At 45.6% G+C, this 18,360-nt stretch overlaps 1 protein-coding gene across 5 annotated transcripts in view; it reads left to right on the top strand.

Moving 5' to 3' along the window:
* The window catches only part of LDLRAD3 (low density lipoprotein receptor class A domain containing 3), a 287,626-nt gene that overhangs the window by 76,899 nt on the left and 192,367 nt on the right, over window positions 1–18,360 (top strand). For 4 of the 5 annotated variants that reach the window (XM_024254933.3, XM_063728474.1, XM_054524492.2 and 1 more), the window contains exon 2: window positions 15,154–15,300. The exons of the other annotated variant lie outside the window; for it this stretch is intronic. In XM_024254933.3, coding sequence (XP_024110701.1) covers window positions 15,154–15,300 — 147 coding nt within the window. The remainder of the gene's footprint in view (window positions 1–15,153; window positions 15,301–18,360) is intronic. 5 annotated transcript variants of the gene reach the window in all.

The following is an 18,360-nucleotide window of genomic DNA, read 5'->3' as shown; positions in this document are numbered from 1 at the left end:
GAGGTAAGAGAAGCATCGACTAGGGTTGTGAGTGACAGGGGTGGGACATATTAATGAAAGCATCAGTTGGTTGATGGCGTGGGGGTAAGGGAGAGGGATGGTTGGTGGTTCTACCAGCTGAGATAGCTAGCGCATGATGCAGGAGGAGCAGCTTTAGAAGAAAACCTCAACATTCTGTTTTGGACATGCTGGCTTGTGCCAGGGATGGAAGTATCTTTGGCAATATGGGGTGGAAATGTGAAGCCAAGGGTGGAGGATGTCGTTGAAGGGAAGAGAACTGAATTGGCGGTGTTGGTTTGGAAGTTATCACCGTGAAAGATAATAGTGGACAAAATGACTTAACTAGGGAAGATATCGCTTGCTTAAGCAGTTGGGAGCAAAACTCTGAAGGCTGTTAAGGGAGGGAAAGGAGCTTCCAAGATGACTGAGAAGGAATGATCAGAGAGCCAGGTGTGTGTTAACGGGAGGCAGAGGAAGAGAAGAATATAGTATGAGGGTGGCCAAGGGAATGGAATTTCAGAAGGCGGGAATGATCTAGTTGATCCAAAGCAGCAGAATTGTGCCTAAGGAAAAGATGGAAAATTAACGTTTGAATTCAATGATTGGGAGGCCCCCAGTGACTTTGTGAAGACAGATTCAGGAGAGAGTAATGGTGGTGGGAAGCAGACAGGCGGCAAGGGATTGAAGAATATGCAGACTGTAGGGTTTAAACCTTGTTTTTTTTAAGACGGGATTTGGCTCTGTCTCCCAGGCTGGAGTGCAGTGGCATGATCTTGGCTCACTGCAACCTCTGCCTGCTGGGCTTAAGTGATCCTCCCACCTCAGCCTCCTGGGTAGCTGTGACTTACAGGCACATGCCACTATGCCTGGCTAATTTTTAATTCTTTTTTTTGGTAGAAATGACGTCTCACTATATACCCCAGGCTGGTCTTGAACTTCTAGGCTCAAGTAATCCTCCCACCTGAGGCCTGCCAAGTGCTGAGATTACAAGCGTGAGCCACTGCACCTGGCCTCAAACCTATTTAAAGGTTAACCATGGTCTCAGCATTCACCAGGCCTTTGACTTCTTCCAGCGTCTTGGTATTGAGCTGCCCCTGTTAGCAGGGAGCAATGGAGTCACCTGAAGAACTGGACCCACACTGTGGCACATGTTATTTCAATTTACTGAAAAATCATTTCCTAATAAACAGTTCCCTTCTGTTATTTCATCTCACCTGGTATGATTCTATTGTATTCAGTTCAGGGTGGATCCTTTTATATTTCAGATCACCCTTCCTCTAATTATTAATCATGTAACTACATTAGAATGCTTTGTCTTATGAAATGACATGTTATGTACCTACATTACATCTAGTCTTTATATCATAATAATTCTTTAATCGTGAATAATAACACCTTTAAGAAATGAGCCCTCGTTAATCTTATGGCCACTATCTGCATGCTGTCATAAAATGTGTGAAAAATTCAGAAGCTTCTACTGAATTTTAGTATTTTTTTTTTTCTTTAAGAGGTTTTCTGGTGTGAGTGATACGCAGTGAGAATTCTAATGTTTCCAGGTCTGTGACTACTTGGCTCCAATACCAAGATGGATAGAACAGCCCTTTGATTACCCAGGGAGCTGTCAAGTTTGCATTTGGTCAATCTCTGTTTTATATATAAGGAAACTGAGGCACAGGGCGGGTAAGTAATTCCCTGAGCTTGGAAAGTAATGGTAATAGAATTCAGTGTATGGGCTCCAGGGCTGACTCAAATGAGAAGGGCTCTATAATCCATCTTTAATTTTTAAACTTGCTTCGTTTTCTGGAAGGTCATAAGCTACCTTTTCATAGGCTACCCTTTGCAATCTGGAAACCCCAAAGAGGTTCGTCTGCACAGTTTCAGCCCTTTAAAACAGATTTACCAAACCTGATAGTCTCTTGCAAAGGTAAATTGCTTGCTCAGGAGGTCTGAAAGCTGCGATCATTCAGACATGCATACTAAAGTGGGGACTCCAGTGGTAAACACTGCTTAACTCTGGCACTTTCTAGATGTACAAACATCATTTGCTCAAGAAGTCAGCTAATTCCTCATGATGGAGGGCCTGTCGTCGTGCTCAGGAGGGAGTGTGCCTGCGTGAGCAGATTGTAGAAGCAGGATGGACCAGTTTAATGGATTAAGCTACTTAAGAAAATTTAAAAAGACTCACCGGTTAATATGCACACCCTCTTTGCTTGACGGAAACAGGCTGGCGTTTTTGATCTCCCTGGTGGGGTTGCTTTCCCAATCAGAAGTGATAAGCCAAATAATCATTTATTTGCTGAGACATGATGGAAGATTATGGATAATTGAAGTGAACCAGAAAGGCCCTTTAATCCATAGGGAACGGGAGGCAGGTGCGATTCCCGTCCCTTTGGAGATTATTTTCTCCTGTTGCAGGGGGCCATGGGGACTAGCCATCTCCTAGCTGAGTGGAGAAGGTCATAGTTGTAAAGTGCAGAGGCCAGAATTGGGTCTCATCTGGGAGCTGGAGACTTGGATTCGTTGGCCAGCTCCAGCACTGCCTTTTGATGAGCTGGTTGATCTCTGGGTTTTAGTCTCTCTGTATTAAACAGGAGGAACTATCTTCAGTTCCTGCCTCTCAAGGATATTTTCAGTCTTTCAGAGGAGGAGCTTTATGTCAATCCCACTTATTATTTTTAAATGCCGAAGACTCTATCTAGGACAGGCAGATGATATGTGTTTGCCTGCTGTGGGGACGATTACGAGTCCACAGAAACAAAGATTGAGTGGGGGAATTTGGTTGTCATCTGTTACTGCCTTACTTTATGCATGGGGAAACTGAGCCTCAGGGAAGTGAAGCAACTCTCCCAAAGCCCAGTGGTGAGTCCCATATGCCTTTCTCATTTGACCTGCTTTATAGCTTTATAGTTGTTTGGAAGGGTTGGTTCATGTGTATAGTTTGGCTGCTATTAAAGAACTCTAGGAATGATTTAAGGAGGGCTAATTATTTCTTAGGAATAATTGAGCTGAGGCCATCATGTATGAGAAGACACACAGCCAGGGTCTGCACTGGGAGCTCTTTAACTGTGTCCTTAAAACCTGGTGTCTGGCCCCACAATCTGCTTTTCTGGATCTAAGTGACCACCACGTTCCAGCCAACCAGCCCAGATTCCAGCAGGCTTCCCATCTGACCAGGCTACACTGACTCTAGAGAGGCAGGAAGAGAAAAGGTACCCAGCCTTCTCTGACTCAGAGAGTCAGTAAGAATGTATGGAGGGAAGGAAGGAGTAACATATACTAGTACCATTTATTAAACCCCAAGTATATACCATCTACTCTCTTATATATACTTTATCCTTCTCTCTTACACGTCCACATTTTACCTATATTTATATATATTTTATATCTATATCTATAGCTATATCCACATCTATATATGCATATCTTTATCATTATTTGTATCTATCATCCCTCTATCCCTCAGCAATGCTGCCAGGGAGGTGAGGTTTCCTCAGTTTTACAAATGGAAAATTGAAGCTCAGAGAGGGTAGCTCACTTGTCTGAAGTTGCCACAGCTAGTTATGGTTATAAGAGAATTAGGCATTAGAACCCAAGTCTGGCTCACTCCTGAGCTCATGCTCTTTTTAACAGACTGCCTTCCCAGAAAGGAGGACAAGGGATTGGGCTTCACTGTCTGGTTTCCTTGCCTTCCCCCATCCTTCACCCTCAAACCACTTCTTCTGTGCTGGCCACCCTGGTTTTTGACTCTGCTCTGTGCCTTTGGCCCCTCCTTAGTTGCAAAAGCCAGGGGGCCCTACCAAGTCACAGCCTTGGCTGTCCCCAGCTGAGCCCATCTGAGCCTTGCTCAGCCTTCTGCAGCCCCATGTTGAGGGGCGAGGAGGCAGATGGTGTGGACTATTCTAAGGAAGACAGCTTTACTGTGGCTTTCCTCACCCTGACTTCTTAGGGAGTTAGTATTCAAAAAATACCTGACCTACTGGCTAGGCCTTGCTATTTCTGTTTTTGGAATGTCATGGCTTAGTAAGTTTGGTGGGTAAATCTATCTTAGGAGATATGTTTATTTTTTCCTCCACAATCAGCTTCTACCCTGCAACTGTTGCTGCCTTTCAGAATATGAAAAGAGCTCATAATAGATGGAATCTCCCAGAAGAAGGTCTTTGCATTTGCTCTTTCTTTTCCAGTATGAACACTTGCCCCCTTTTATCTCGCATTCCTTTGTAGTTGGTGGGGTTTTTGAAGCGAGAATATAGTGGTAAATGCTTCCATATGTCTTTCATAGGGTTTTTTTTCTAAAATATTAGTGTAATTTTTGTTTCTTATAATAAAATTTTAGCAAGGAAACATTTTTAAAGGGTAGACAAAAGTTACCAAGAATAGCACAAATCCTGCTGTGTGCCTGTACCCAGTTCCACTGAATTCTAATATTTTGCCATGCTGGCTTCAGATTTTTTTTTTTTTTTCTGAGATGGAGTCTCGCTCTCTCTCCCAGTCTGGAGTGCAGTGGTGTGATCTCGGCTCACTGCAAGCTCCGCCTCCAGGGTTCACGCCATTCTTCTGCCTCAGCCTCCCGAGTAGCTGGGACTATAGGCGCCCGCCACCACTCCCGGCTAATTTTTTGTATTTTTTAGTAGAGACGGGGTTTCACTGTGTTAGCCAGGATGGTCTTGATCTCCTGACCTTGTGATCTGCCCGCCTCGGCCTCCCAAAGTGCTGGGATTACAGGTGTGAGTCACCGCGCCCGGCCCACATTTTTTTTTAAGACAGAAATCTTGCAGTTGAAGTTCACTGTGTACGATCCCAGTTGCCAGAGGTACCCATGATCCTGAATTTGATTTTTTTTTTCTTTTTTTTTCTTTTGAGATGGAGTTTCGCTCTTGTTGCCCAGGCTGGAAGTGCAATGGCACATCTTGGCTCACTGCAACCTCCGCTTCCCGGGTTCTAGCGATTCTTCTGCCCCAGCCTCCTGAGTAGCTGGGATTATAGGCATGTGCCACCACGCCCAGCTAATTTTTATATTTTTCGTAGAGACGGGGTTTCACCATGTTGGTCAGGCTGGTCTCAAACTCCCAACCTTAGATGATCTGCCCGCTTTGGCCTCCCAAAGTGTTGGGATTACAGATGTGAGCCACCACACCCGGCCCTGAATTTGATATTTACCTCTCCTGTACATTTAAAAAATCTGTATGTATCCATTAAAATAGTATTTTTTAAACAGGATGTAGGTGATATTCTGCAGTTCGCTCTTTTCACTTAGCAGTAAGTTTCTCAGATTTACCTATGTTGAGTGATGTAAACCCTAGTTCATTTAATTGAAGCTCTGAGTAGCCTTTCATTGTGTGAATGTACCCTGTTTTCTCATCCATTCTCCTTTTGATGAACATTTAGTTTGTCTTACAGTTTTGTATTATAGTAGTGTCTCACTGAATGTTCTCTTGCTGTCACCCTGTGCACAGGTACATGTTTGTCCCTAGGCCTAGAGTATCTATTAGGATTGGCTGGGTCAAAGTGTCAGAGGCATTTAAACCAGAGTGATTCCATCTTAATAGGGGCTGGATAAAATGAGGCTGAGACCTACTAGGCCACATTCCCAGGAGGTTAGGCATTCTAAGTCACAGGATGAGATAGGAGGTCGGCAGAACATACAGGTCATAAAGACCTGCTGATACAACAGATTTCAGTAAAGAAGCCAGCTAAAACCCACCAAAACCGAGATGGCGAGGAACATGACCTCTGGTCGTCCTCATTGCTCATTATATGCTAATTACAGTGCATTAGCATGCCAAAAGATACTCCCACCAGTGTCGTAACAGTTTCCAAATGCCATAGCAACATCAGGAAGTTACCCTATATGGTCTAAAATGGGGAGGAGTCCTCACTTCCAGGAATTGCCCACCCCTTTCCTAGAATACTTATGAATAATCCACCCTGTGTTTAGCATGTAATCAAGAAATAACCATAAAAATGCGCAACCAGCAGCCCTTGGGGCTGCTTTGCCTATGGAGTAGCCATTCTTTTATTCTTTTGCTTTCTTAATAAACTTGGTCTCACGTTACTCTGGATTCACCTCAAATTCTTTCTTACATGAGATCCAAGAACCCTCTCTTGGAGTCTGGATCGGGACCCTTTTCCAGTAACAAAAGTGTGTGAGCTTCACTAGGAGTTTCCAAATTGCTCTTCAGATGTGCCATGTGTGAGTTCCTGTTCCTCACCATCTTCTCGCCACTTAAGAATGTCAGGCTTCAAATTTTTGCAAGTCTGATGGGTGTAAAAGAGAGCCCTCTTGTTCCATTAATCATTCTTTGATTACAAGTGAGATTGAGTATATATTAAGTGGCTATTTGAGTTTCCTCATCAGTGAAAGTACCTGTTCATGTGCTTTGTCCATTTTTCTACCGGGCTGCTTGTATTTTCTTATATCATTTTGTCAGAAAATTCTAGATATTGATACTTCGTGGGTTATACATGTGGCAGATAATCTTCTTCTAGTTCGTGGCTTCTCTTTCAACTTTGTTTATAATATCTATTGATTATTAGGAGTCTTACATTTTAATGCAGTTGTATTTATCAGTCTTCTCCTTTGTGGCCTGTGCTTTGAGTCTTGTTTAAGAATTTCTTCCTTACCCTGAGCTCATAGAGATACACTTTGGGGCCTATATGAAGATCATTTTGCTTTTCTGGCCTTATTGCTTAGGTGGCTTTGGTATTTTCCATATTTGCCCTGCCTGGAGGCATCTGCATGGAGCAGAAGAGAGGCTATCGAATGGTTCCCAGTGGCTGTGGAAATTGTTGTAGTTGTTCCCGGGCACAAGGGGCTGGGCTGAACTTGGAATTGTAGCAAAATCCTCCTTCTTGGGCAGTGGCTGTTCCTAAGAGGTGCTGAAGTGCAGAGTCGATTGGCTCTTTCATAAGCCCTGGCTTATCACAAGCCAGATAAAATTGGTCGTAAAGTTGTCTCCTCCTTCAGTTTAGCGGCATGCCCAACTCACTTCCTCCTGCTGCTGCTGATTGAGCTGAAAAGACAGAAGGCATAGGAGGATGGCTCCTGCTCTGGGTTCTCTCCCAGGCCTGACTGGCAGCCAGCCCTTGGCAAGGACATGGGTGTGAGTGAAAAGCAAGTGCTTGCAGAAACTCTTGACTTCAGTGCCTTTACTCCTGGGAGCCCAGAAGTGTTCTTCACCCCAATCTTATTTATCCATTGCATATTGCGTGGCAGATTATAAATGGGTTCAACTCCTGTTTAGATAAATTCACAGAATTTAAGAGTGTCAGAACTGGAAAGGTTCTTAAGGGTCAACAGGTTCCGTTGCCTGTTCATGCAGTCAATAGGCATTTATGGAGGGTCTTCCAGGCACCTGGCACTTGCTAGTTGCTGAGGATGCAGCAGCAAGAAGACATGGTGTTGGGAGCAGCCAGTCAACAACGGGGCTCATTTCAGAGTGGTGGATGTGATGGGATAGGGAGGATATGCCTTGGGATTGGCCACTTTTGTCATTTTCTTATTTTACATAAGCCTGTAGTCGTCTAGTGCAGGGAGTCGGTTGGCAAATGGGCCAAAGTCAGCCATCACCTGCTTGTAGACACTCCTGTGAACCAGGTATGGCTTTTACATATTTAAATGGTTGGGAAAAAAATCAGACATTTATAATATATTTTGATAATGGGAAACACTAACTTTGAACCTCAATTAAGTGAAATGTTAATTACTCTTCCCAAAAAGAGTTCCATTTTTTTCTTAGTAGACCTATATTACAGAAAATTGTTCCCAATGATTATGAAAATATTTTGAATTTAATCAATAAAAAATTTGTGGAATATTCTTTTCTCTCCTCTTATATAGGTACCTTAATTTGGCTTCTTGGCCTACACAGCCTGGAATATTTACTCTGGCCATTTGCAGACTTGTTCTAGCTGTGTGACCTTCGGCAAGTTACTTCTTCAGTTTCAGTTTCCTCATCTGCAAAATGCAAATGGTGCCTATTTCATAGGGCAACTGTAAGGAGTAAAAAAGAACTGCAGGGCCGGGCGCAGTGGCTCACGCCTGTAATCCAAGCACTTTGGGAGGCTGAGGCAGGCGGATCACAAGGTCAGGAGATCAAGACTATCCTGGTCAATATGGGGAAACCCTGTCTCTACTAAAAAGACAAAAAAATTAGCTGGGCGTGGTGGCACATGCCTGTAATCCCAGCTACTTGGGAGGCTGAGACAGAAGAATCACTTGAACCCAGGAGGCAGAGGTTGCAGTGAGCCGAGATCGTGTCACTGTACTCCAGCCTGGCAACAGAGTAAGACTCCATTTCAAAACAAACAAACAAACAAAAACTGATGTTCCACTTCTGCCATGTGTATGTGTTTCAGTAGATGTCAGGTCTTCCCTAGTGAAAAGTCCATAATAATTGATTTCTTTAGGGCTGTTAAAGGGAGTGGGAGGAGGGATGGGACAAGGGTGGCGCCAGGGCTCAGTGCTCATCTTGGAGGTCAGTATCATGACAAACAGCATCTTCCAGAGTTGCTGTCAGACCCCAAACTGTGGACCTTGGATCTCACAAAGGCTGTATCCCGATGGCTCTGCAAACCCCCCACTAGATTAACACTGCTGCAACATAATTTTCCTCATGAAATGCACTGAAGCATAACTAAAAAAATGTAGGTAGCAGCTATCAGGCCCTTAATGAGGCTATAAATACAGCACGAAAATAATTTATAAAACTATTTCCTTGTGAAAAACTGTCCTTTACCTAGACCTCTTTGCTTGCCCCATTAATAACAGCCATTGGCTTTCTTTACTAACTCGCTTTGTAAGAAAGGAATGAAGCCTTTATCATTTTGTAACTCATGCTGCTTTACCCTTGTAGGAGAAACAACCATATTGCTGTACAAAGTGCAGACACCTCATGGCACAGTAGGCAGCTAGGCCCACTCACTATCCTGGTGACTGGCTCCATCCATCAGTTGTTCCTGCTGCAGAATTGCACACCATCTTCTTTTAGGATCATAGGCAGTGTAAATATGAAATCTGTGGATATCAATAGCCAGTGGTCCTGGGCTGAACCCAGGGGTCATGTTATGCCTTCTCACCAATTTCCCTGGGCTGTCTTCCTTGAACAGCTGGGTAAATGGAGGCTGGGGCTACTGGAATGAGCTCACAGGGCAGGGTTGCCTGAAGAGTCTAGACAGAGCTAGAGACCTGGCTGTGCTCAGGTGCTTAGACCCAGAAGGCCCATCTTTGCCCCAAACTCAGACAGCCTTGTGTGACTGTTCTTGGTGACAGCTAGAGTGCTCCTCATAGTCAGGCCCCAGCAGGAAGCAGTTTGATGGGAACCGAATGGGAAGTGCACAGGACAGATGTCTCTGGTGTCTTCTGTCACTGATGCTACTGTGTGGAGCAACCTAGAGTCGAGGAGGTCTTCAGGGGTTTTCTAGGGATGTTTGTAAACAGTTCATTGCAGAGGCGCTCACTCACTGGCCTTGTGCCTGTGCATGGAGTGTGTGTGTGTGTGTGTGTGTGTGTGTGTGTGTACGTTTGAAGAAGACAGTCACGGAAAACAGACAGTGGCCTTCAGTGGCCTCATGACACTGTTTGTTGGCATTGGGCAGTGGAAAGAGGTTGTTAATTCTCTGGGGAGGTTTTAGACAAGATCTGTTTGAGTTCTGCAAAATCAAATGCTAAGCCGTATGTGTGTCTGTACATATGTATGGGTGTATGTCTTGCTTTTGCTGTTCATTGAGCCTTCAGATCCAGATTGTCAGGAAGCAGAGGATAAAAATGAAGGCCACTGGGCAGAAGTTGGAAAGCAGGGCTGTCATGGTTTCCAGATGTCAGTTCTAGATTGCATCATGACAAGGGGTCCCCCTAGGGCGGGAAGAACAGCAGAAGGAGAGGAGAGAGCCAGGAGGACTCCAGCTGGTAGGATGGAATTCCCATTTCTCAGCTGGAAAAGTCAACATCACTAACTGCATGTTCTGGAGTAATTTGAGTGGAATGCAGCAGCTGTCTGAGTTTTTGTAGTTGCTCCGGTTTTGGCCCCCTTGTCAAATATAAATTTGTGGGAGCCAGCAGTTTTGGAAGAACCTTCTGCAGCAGGCTTTTTGCCTTTGTCCAATAGAATGGGACTTGTAATTTTTTTTTTTTTCATTCTTGGTGCAGATGGTGTAGTTATTTTAAGTAAGTGATGTGCTGCAGTGAAAGTGGGCAACTCTTTTTCATTTTTCAGCTTAATGAAAAAAAGAGAAGGGAGGAGGAGAAACCCCAGCTAGCCAACTTCGTGCTAATGCCTGTCTTTTTTGGATTCTAAATGTGTCCCAAGGCACTAAGATGGGATAAATATTTCAGCCACTAGAAAGTCCTGCTGTCGGCCTGAAAAGATTTCTAACCTCTTTTAAAGCAGACTGGGTAGTAATTTACTTGTACAAATCCAGACACCCCCATGTCCCTTATTTTAACTATGTATGTACAGATTCCACTCACATTCTAGGGGGATGAGGCAAGGGGCAGGTGGAACTTTCTAGGGAGGAGTATGGGGGAAAGGGAGGAAATAAATTAGTGACTGAACACTTGGCTTTCTTCTTAGAGTGGTTACAAGTATTTATTGGAGACCTACAGAGTGGTCAGGTGCCCATTGTGCAGAGTTGAACAAAACAGTGCCTCTCTGCCTTCACGGAGTGTTCATGAAGTCTAGATGGAGAGACAGTACAGACACACCAGTAAGCAAAACTGGGATAAAGGAAAACAGGACACTACCAGCGTGAAAAACAGGGGGACCAACTTTAGATTGAGTGTCCATGAAGGGACCTGAAGAAGTGATGTAAGCTGAGGTCTGGATGAATGAGGTTAGCCAAGTGTATTAGTTTGCTTGGGCTGCTGTTAGGTTGGTGCAGAAGTAATTGCCTTGTGCATTATGCAATTACTTCTGCACCAACCTAACATAGCAAAGTCCACAGACTGGGTGGCTGAAATGACAGAAGTTTGTTTTCCCACAGTGCTGGAGGCTAGAAGTCTGAGATGGAGGTGCAGGATTAGTTTCCTCTGAGGCCCCTCTTCCTTGGCTTATGAATGGTCATCTTCTCCCTGTGTCCTCACATGGTCTTCCCTCTTACATGGTCTCTTCCCTGATGTCTTCTTAGAAGGACATCAGTCATACTGAATTAGGGCCCACCCTAATGCCATCATTTTAACTTCATTACCTCTTTAAAGATCCTCATCTCCAAATACAGTCACATTCGGAGGTTCTAGGGTTTAGGACTTCAACATATAAATTTTTGGGGGACACAGTTGAGCCCATTACACAGATGAAAGATAGGGGGAAGAATGTCCGGGGTCAGCAAACAGCATATCTGGAGGCCTCACAGCAGGGGGCACTGAGGTGTGTTGCAGGAGATGGTTCAAAATGAATATCTAGAAGCAGGCAGCAACTGGACCATGCTGGGCTTTGTAAACTAGGGCCAGAGTTTTAGATTTATTCTGAGGACACAGAGAACCCTCAGTGCATTTTAAAATCTTACTCTGTGTGAAGAGAAGGACCTGGAAGGAGTGAGAAGTGGGAAGTCCAAAGGTTTTTTAATTAATAAACTAAGGTTTGTCAACCTCAGCACTATTGACATTTTCAGCTGGATGACTCTTCATTGTGGGGGCTGTCTTGTGTATTGCAGGAGGTATAGCAACATCTCTGGACTCTGCCCACTAGATGCCAATAGCACCCCCATCTTCCCATCATGACAGCCCAAAATGTCTCCAGACAGTGCCGTATGACATGACAGTGCCCCAGGGGGGCAAAATTGATCCCAATTGAAAACCCATGGTTGAAAAGGGCAAGAGATAATGGCGGCTTGGATTGGGTGGTGCCAGTTGAGTGACGCAAATTGGATGGGTTTGAGGCAGGTTTTTGAAGACAGAATCAATAAGATTTAACCTGCCTTTGCCTTAGTTTCTCCTCATGCCTTTTTTTTTTTTAGACAGAGTTTTGCTCTTGTTGCCCGGGCTGGAGTGCAGTGGCGTGATCTTGGCTCACTGCAACCTCTGCCTCCCGGGTTCAAGCGATTCTCCTGCCTCAGACTCCCAAGTAGCTGGGATTACAGGTGTGCACCACCACACCCGGCTAATTTTGTATTTTTAGTAGAGAAGGGGTTTCACCATGTTGGTAGGCTGGTCTCAAACTCCTGACCTCAAGTGATCCACCCGCCTTGGCCTCCCAAAGTGCTGTGATTACAGGTGTGAGCTACCGTTACTGGCTCTCCTCATGCTTTGAGTTTGATGATGTCACTTCCCTGAAGCACACGGCTGTGCACCAGCTGCATGTCTTATGCAGTTGCTCAGAAGAGCAAAAAGAATGTGCCTCTCTGTTATTGTTCACCAGGCCCCAGGATCCCTGGTCCTGCTGAGAAAGCACTTTGAGCCCCATGGCTGGCAGGACCACCTGTGTGTAACAGACATGGTATTTAGTCTCTGCATCCACCCATCCATTTGTCAAGTCCATGTGCCGCCAGCCTTATTGACTCTCAGAGCAAGTACTTTGGAATCTAATCTGGCCAATTTTCCCGCTCCAGAAATCTGTTTATCAGAACAAGATTTCACAGTTGCAGTGACATTTCCGGGGGGCTTGCCTACGAGGGGCTAACTCTACAAATGCAAGTGTAAGTATTTCCAAAGAAAGCAGAATGACCGTTACATTCCAGGCCCCTGAAGAGTTCTCTGCTACAGAGCAGTTCTCTAACAACAGAGCAGTTGTTAGCAAACAGCTGGAATGTGGGGGTTTTCTGGGTTGAGCATTCGTTGTCTGGCTAGTATCCAGTACCTGGCTGCCCTTCTGGGGTCCCCCTCAAGTCCTTGCCTGGAGATGGTGAATTGGTTTCATGTTCTTCTCAGGGTTGTTGGTGGCTTTCTGGAGTCCGGTCTTGAGAGGGAGTCTCATATTGATTCTTGGCTCGGTGAAACAGAGCATCATGATTAATTAGGGATGGCTGACTTTGCACTACAATAGGAGAAATTGCAGCAGAATAGGAGAAATAGTAGCATAATACCTTTGCATTTCCTAACAATCAGAGCTACATGATTTTTAAATTCCATGTTGTTCCATGCTCTGGGCTATGTCTTCCTGCACAGAGTCTTTGCTGACACTGTTCTCTAGACCTGAAGGGTGCTTACTTTTTATCTCTGTGTGTCTATCAACATCCACTGTAGATGCTACCCTCTTTCTCGGAATCTTTTTTGATTTATTTGAATTTTGACTTTATCTTAAGAACACCAGGGAGCCATTCAATGACCTTTTAAAGTTAAGAAATGATTGATTTGGTGTTTAGACAGATCCTTCTGGCCACAGAGGGGAGAGTGGGTTGGAGAGGAGCAAGATGGCAGGCAGGGAGGCCAAGTTGGGAAGTTGTGCTGCGCAGCAATCCCTGTAAGAGAGGGTGGCTGCTTTGGCTGGAGTCGCAACTGTGGCAATGGAGACTCGGGGGCTGGCCACATGTAGGGGTTGATAGATTGAGGAGGGGACAAGGGAGATTTCTAGGATTCTGATATGGGCAGTTGGGCAGGGTAGAGCCCCTCATTGTAGCTTCTCTCCTAGAGTTCTCCAGTGAGCGATGAAAGCTCATTTTCAGTAATGAAACATGCATGTGCATTATTAATTCTGTATAATGCAGCAGATGGTCTACAAGGGAAATTCCATGCACCAAGGCCGGTGGGGTGTTGCTTGCCCGTGACAGTGTCTATTGCAATTGGTTGTTGCCCGCTTGTTCTAGTTATAAAATATTTTTAGTATCACCCCAGTGGTACTATCACCAGACTACAGAGTTAGTGCTCATCTGTGTTTGGAGAAGCCAGGGAACACGTCAGAGGAAAGGCGACATATTTGTTTGTTTAAGGGTGTGTAGGGATTTACTAGGAGACCCAGCAGGCCGAAGGGCATCCCTGGTAAAAAGAATAGCACACATAAAGAATAGTGGCCTGTAGGAGGATATGATGTTAGGGATCTGGAGATCTAGAGATGCTTCTCTTTGGCAAGGTTTATGAAAGAGAATCATGGACGCTTCTCTTCTCCTACTACCCCCAGGCAGGTCCAGACATCCCTGTTCTTATTTTGCTGTGTGTGCCTTTCCAGCGTAAAGATATAATAAGCCCTAGCCTTTATCTCTGCGTCTTTAGAACATAGCACAAGTATCTGGTCATAAGTGTCCAATAAATGCTTATGGAATGACTCAGGAGGGAGCTCTGGAGCTGTGGTGTGCTGAAGGACTGGTCTTTTTTTTTTTCCTGCTTTTCACCAAAACTCTTTTACTCAATGGCTCCTTATCTCCCAGCCATTGATCACAATGGCTCAGACTGGTCAGATCTATCAGATCCTGGCTCCCTTGAAAATCTGCCTCCAGGGTCCACTGGTAGATGAACTCAGCATCCTGCCCACCTCCACCGCCACAGCACTGGCCTTCTCTATTTGCTTTCCAGCCTGAGGGTTGGCTGTTTGGGTTGGGGGCTTTGGCACTTTATGACCATGTTCGGTGGAGTTGAATCTGAACTTGCAGCTTGGTTCTCAGCCTCCAGTAACTCTTAGCAGGCAATTCCATGACCTTGGGACCCTCGTGGAGGTTACAAATCTCGAATTCAAGATTCAATGCGATCTTTTCTACCTGTGTGACCTCAGGCAGGTTGGTTTTATAGGTCTGGGCTCCTGTTTCCTAGAGTGAAATGATCTCCCAGTATTCCTTCCAACTTGGCCCAACTTCAAGGATTCTGTGATTGTAAGGGCTACAGAGTGTGAGGCCTGGAAAGATCTTGCAGTTCCTGCTGTTGGAGACATTGGGAGTCCCGTGCTCACTCCTGTCTAGAATTTTAATTTTTAACCACTGCTGATGGCCAGAAAAGAACATTTGGATTTTACAACCAGTCTTTGATGGAGAAAGAAAAAAAGTCAGTGAACACCCATTTTGTGCCCGACATTTAAGTATGTTTGTTCCCTGTATTTCTCCATTTAGTCCTCTCAGTCTCTGGAGGTGGACTGGGGCAGATTATTAGTCCATTTCACAGATGAGGAAGCTGAAGGTCAGAGAGGTTGAGTCACCTACCGGAAGTCTCACCTATACCAAACCACACACCTTTCAGTTGAGGGGCGCTGAGGTCCCTGCTGTTGCTGTGCCATCTGACCTGTCCCCTCTCTCTGACAGAGAGCCAGCTGCTCCCCGGGAACAACTTCACCAACGAGTGCAACATACCAGGCAACTTCATGTGCAGCAATGGACGGTGCATCCCGGGCGCCTGGCAGTGTGACGGGCTGCCTGACTGCTTCGACAAGAGTGATGAGAAGGAGTGCCGTGAGTGGCCTGGCCCTTTGCTGGGGTGGGGTGGCAGCCATCCTGGGGCAGAGGGGAGCAAGTCCTGAGCTGGCTTAGACCCTGCACACTCTGCTTGCTGCAAGCTGGTGGTTTTGTGCCTCTTGCCAGCAGTCCTGCTTCTCTGCTGTATCTCCATCTCAGAGTCACATGCTCTGTGTAGACACAGGGATCTTGGTGGTGGTGGAGCCAACGCTTTGAGAGAGCAGAAGGTTTTACCATCAGGCTGTACTAATCCCTACCCTGGAGTCCCGTCCTTGCCTTCGCTTTATGTACGAGCCAGCTGAGCATTCCAGAGGTTATGTGGCTGCAGCATCTTAAAACCAGCAAGTGGCACATTGGACTTGGGAACCCAGGGCTGCCTGACTCCAGAGTCCATGTTGGTGACCATCTTACAGAGCACCGTGGAATTTTCTTGATGATTAAATGAGGCATAGCATCCCACCAAGTATTCAGCATGGAGTTGGCACTGAATACATAGTAACATGCTTTCCCATCCCCTTTTCTCTGCCAATAGATATGGCTTGAGCCTTTGCTGGGGATGTCATCTTCTAATGGGCACCACCAGGATCAAATAGTTTTGTGATCCTTCCCACCCCACCTCCTTTTCAGCCCTTTACCTGTTTCATGACGCCGAAACATGCATGAGATTTGGGTTGATGATCATCTACGAGAAAAGAGGCACTGGGGATGTGAGTTGAGAGGGGTCCGTGGTGTCAAATGATCCTGCTCCCTGCCCTGCAGAGGTGTATTTCTCTTCCTCTTCAGTTTGTCTCTGCAGAGTGAGCTTGGCCATGGTGCCCTGTGTGGTCATCCTCCTGGGTGCCCTGGTAGATAGGAAACATGACTGACAAGTGGTGGGCACAGGGTTGTCTCAACAGGGGATTGCCTTGAGACCACATGACTGGATGATGGTTCCTGGCTCTTTCATGTGCTTTGGGTACCAGGCCACGTGGCCTGTCTGACAGGAGAACTATGTGTCCTGGCTCTGAGCCTGCTGTCTCTCTGGGAGCCAGCTGAGGAAATAGCTGAAGACAGATTAATCATTTGAACTTTTCTTTTTTCCCCTGAAATGGAGTCTTGCTCTGTCACCCGGGGCTGGAGTGCAGTTGTGTGATCTTGGCTCACTGCAACCCCCACCTCCCGGGTTCAAGCGATTCTCCTGCCTCAGCCTTCTGAGTAGCCAGAGTATAGGCACCCACCACCATGCCCAAATAATTTTTGTATTTTTATTAGAGACAGAGTTTTACCATGTTGGCCAGGCTGGTCTCAAACTCCTGACCTCATGATCTGCCCACCTCAGCCTCCCAAAGTGCTGGGATTACAGGCATGAGCCACCGTGCCCAGCCAGTCATTTGAATTTTTAACATATCTCTGACCGGAATTTGGGGCCCAGTCTGTTGATGCATGGGAAGGGGCACTGGCTTTGGAGTTCACACACCTCTGGAGCAAGCCGCCCCCTCTGAAACTGGTCCTTCGCCCATCCAAGGGGTCCCGTATCCCCAGTGCCTGCTCCTGCCCTTCAGAGAAGTTTTGGGGATGGGAAAATTAGGGGTGTGTTATTTGGGGAGAATATTTCATACTGCTTGTTGCATATGATCTTTCTGAATTGATCACTATACAAACTGAATTTTTATTTTTGCAGAATTATTTGCTTGTCTGTTTGTTTATTGTTTTCCAGCCCAGGCTGGAATGCAATGGCATGATCACAGCTCACTGCAGCCTCAACCTCCTGGACTCAAGTGATCCTCCCACTTTGGCCCCCCTAGTAGCTGGGACCACAGGAGTGCGCCGTCATGCCTGGCTAATGTATTTTTATTTTTTGTAGAGACGGGGTTTCAGCATGTTGCCCAGGTTGCTCTTGAACCCCTGAGCTCAAGTAATCCATCTACCTCCGCCTCCCAACGTGCTGGGATTACAGATTACAGATGTGAGCCACCAAGCCCGGCCTGCAGAATTATTTTTTAAAAGTATTATTATGTCTATTTTAGCTTTTCTCTGTTTCTAACATGGCCTCAGAATTACTAGAGCTGTAACATTAGTAATCTGAGCAAATGACATAGTATGTGTGAGCTCTGTCATCTGTCTGGTTTTGAGGATTTATTAAACACTGTACAATTATGCCAAGTTACCATTTTTGAGATATGGTGTATATTTCAACTTCGGCACATACGGATTGTTGTTAGCTGACCTGGGAATGTTTGGCACATGATCAGTTTCTGAAAGAACGCAGGATTAAGGAGTTGATTCCTAATTGTATGCCCAGCTTTGTCAATAGCAGCTGTGTGATATTAGTGCATTCTATGGCATTCTGTGTCCTGTCACTCCAGTCTCACGATTTTAGAATTCATGCTCAAACTGGAAGACATGGTGGAGAGCAAATATTTTTTTAAAAGATGTTGTCGGCAGCTGCCAGGAGCTGCTTGGTTTGGTTTGGAACAGGCTCATTCTTGGCTATTCTCCATTATTTTTTCCCCCGACTTCCTACCCTTAGCCCCCAAGTGTGGTGGAGGTTTGAGTGGCATTTATTTAGTCCTTTGAGCAAAACATAATTAAAAAACCATGCGCCCCAAACATACATTAACCTCTCTCTGTAGCCCTTCTTTTTTTGTCTTTAAATTGTGAAAACAGAACATTAGAAAGTTTAGATAGTAGAGGGAAGGAGAAAAAGTCTCTTTTCTAAAACAAATTCTACTTTCATTTAAAATTTCTTTCTTTTTTTTTTTTTTAGACGGAGTCTTGCTCTGTCACCCAGGCTGGAATGCAGTGGCGTGATCTCAGCTCACTGCAAGCTCTGCCTCCCGGGTTCACGCCATTCTCCTGCCTCAGCCTCCCGAGTAGCTGGGACTACAGGCGCCCGCCACTACGCCCGGCTAATTTTTTGTATTTTTAGTAGAGACAGGGTTTCACCGTGTTAGCCAGGATGGTCTCGATCTCCTGACCTTGTGACCCGCCCGCCTCAGCCTCCCAAAGTGCTGGGATTACAGGCGTGAACCACCGCGCCTGGCCTAAAATTTCTTATATGTTCCCTTCCAGCCTAGG

This window comes from Pongo abelii, chromosome 9 (assembly GCF_028885655.2).
Source record: "Pongo abelii isolate AG06213 chromosome 9, NHGRI_mPonAbe1-v2.0_pri, whole genome shotgun sequence".
In the NCBI taxonomy this organism is placed as follows: domain Eukaryota; kingdom Metazoa; phylum Chordata; class Mammalia; order Primates; family Hominidae; genus Pongo; species Pongo abelii.
Note: the sequence above shows the minus strand (reverse complement) of the source record. Positions and strands in the feature narration are given on the sequence as shown.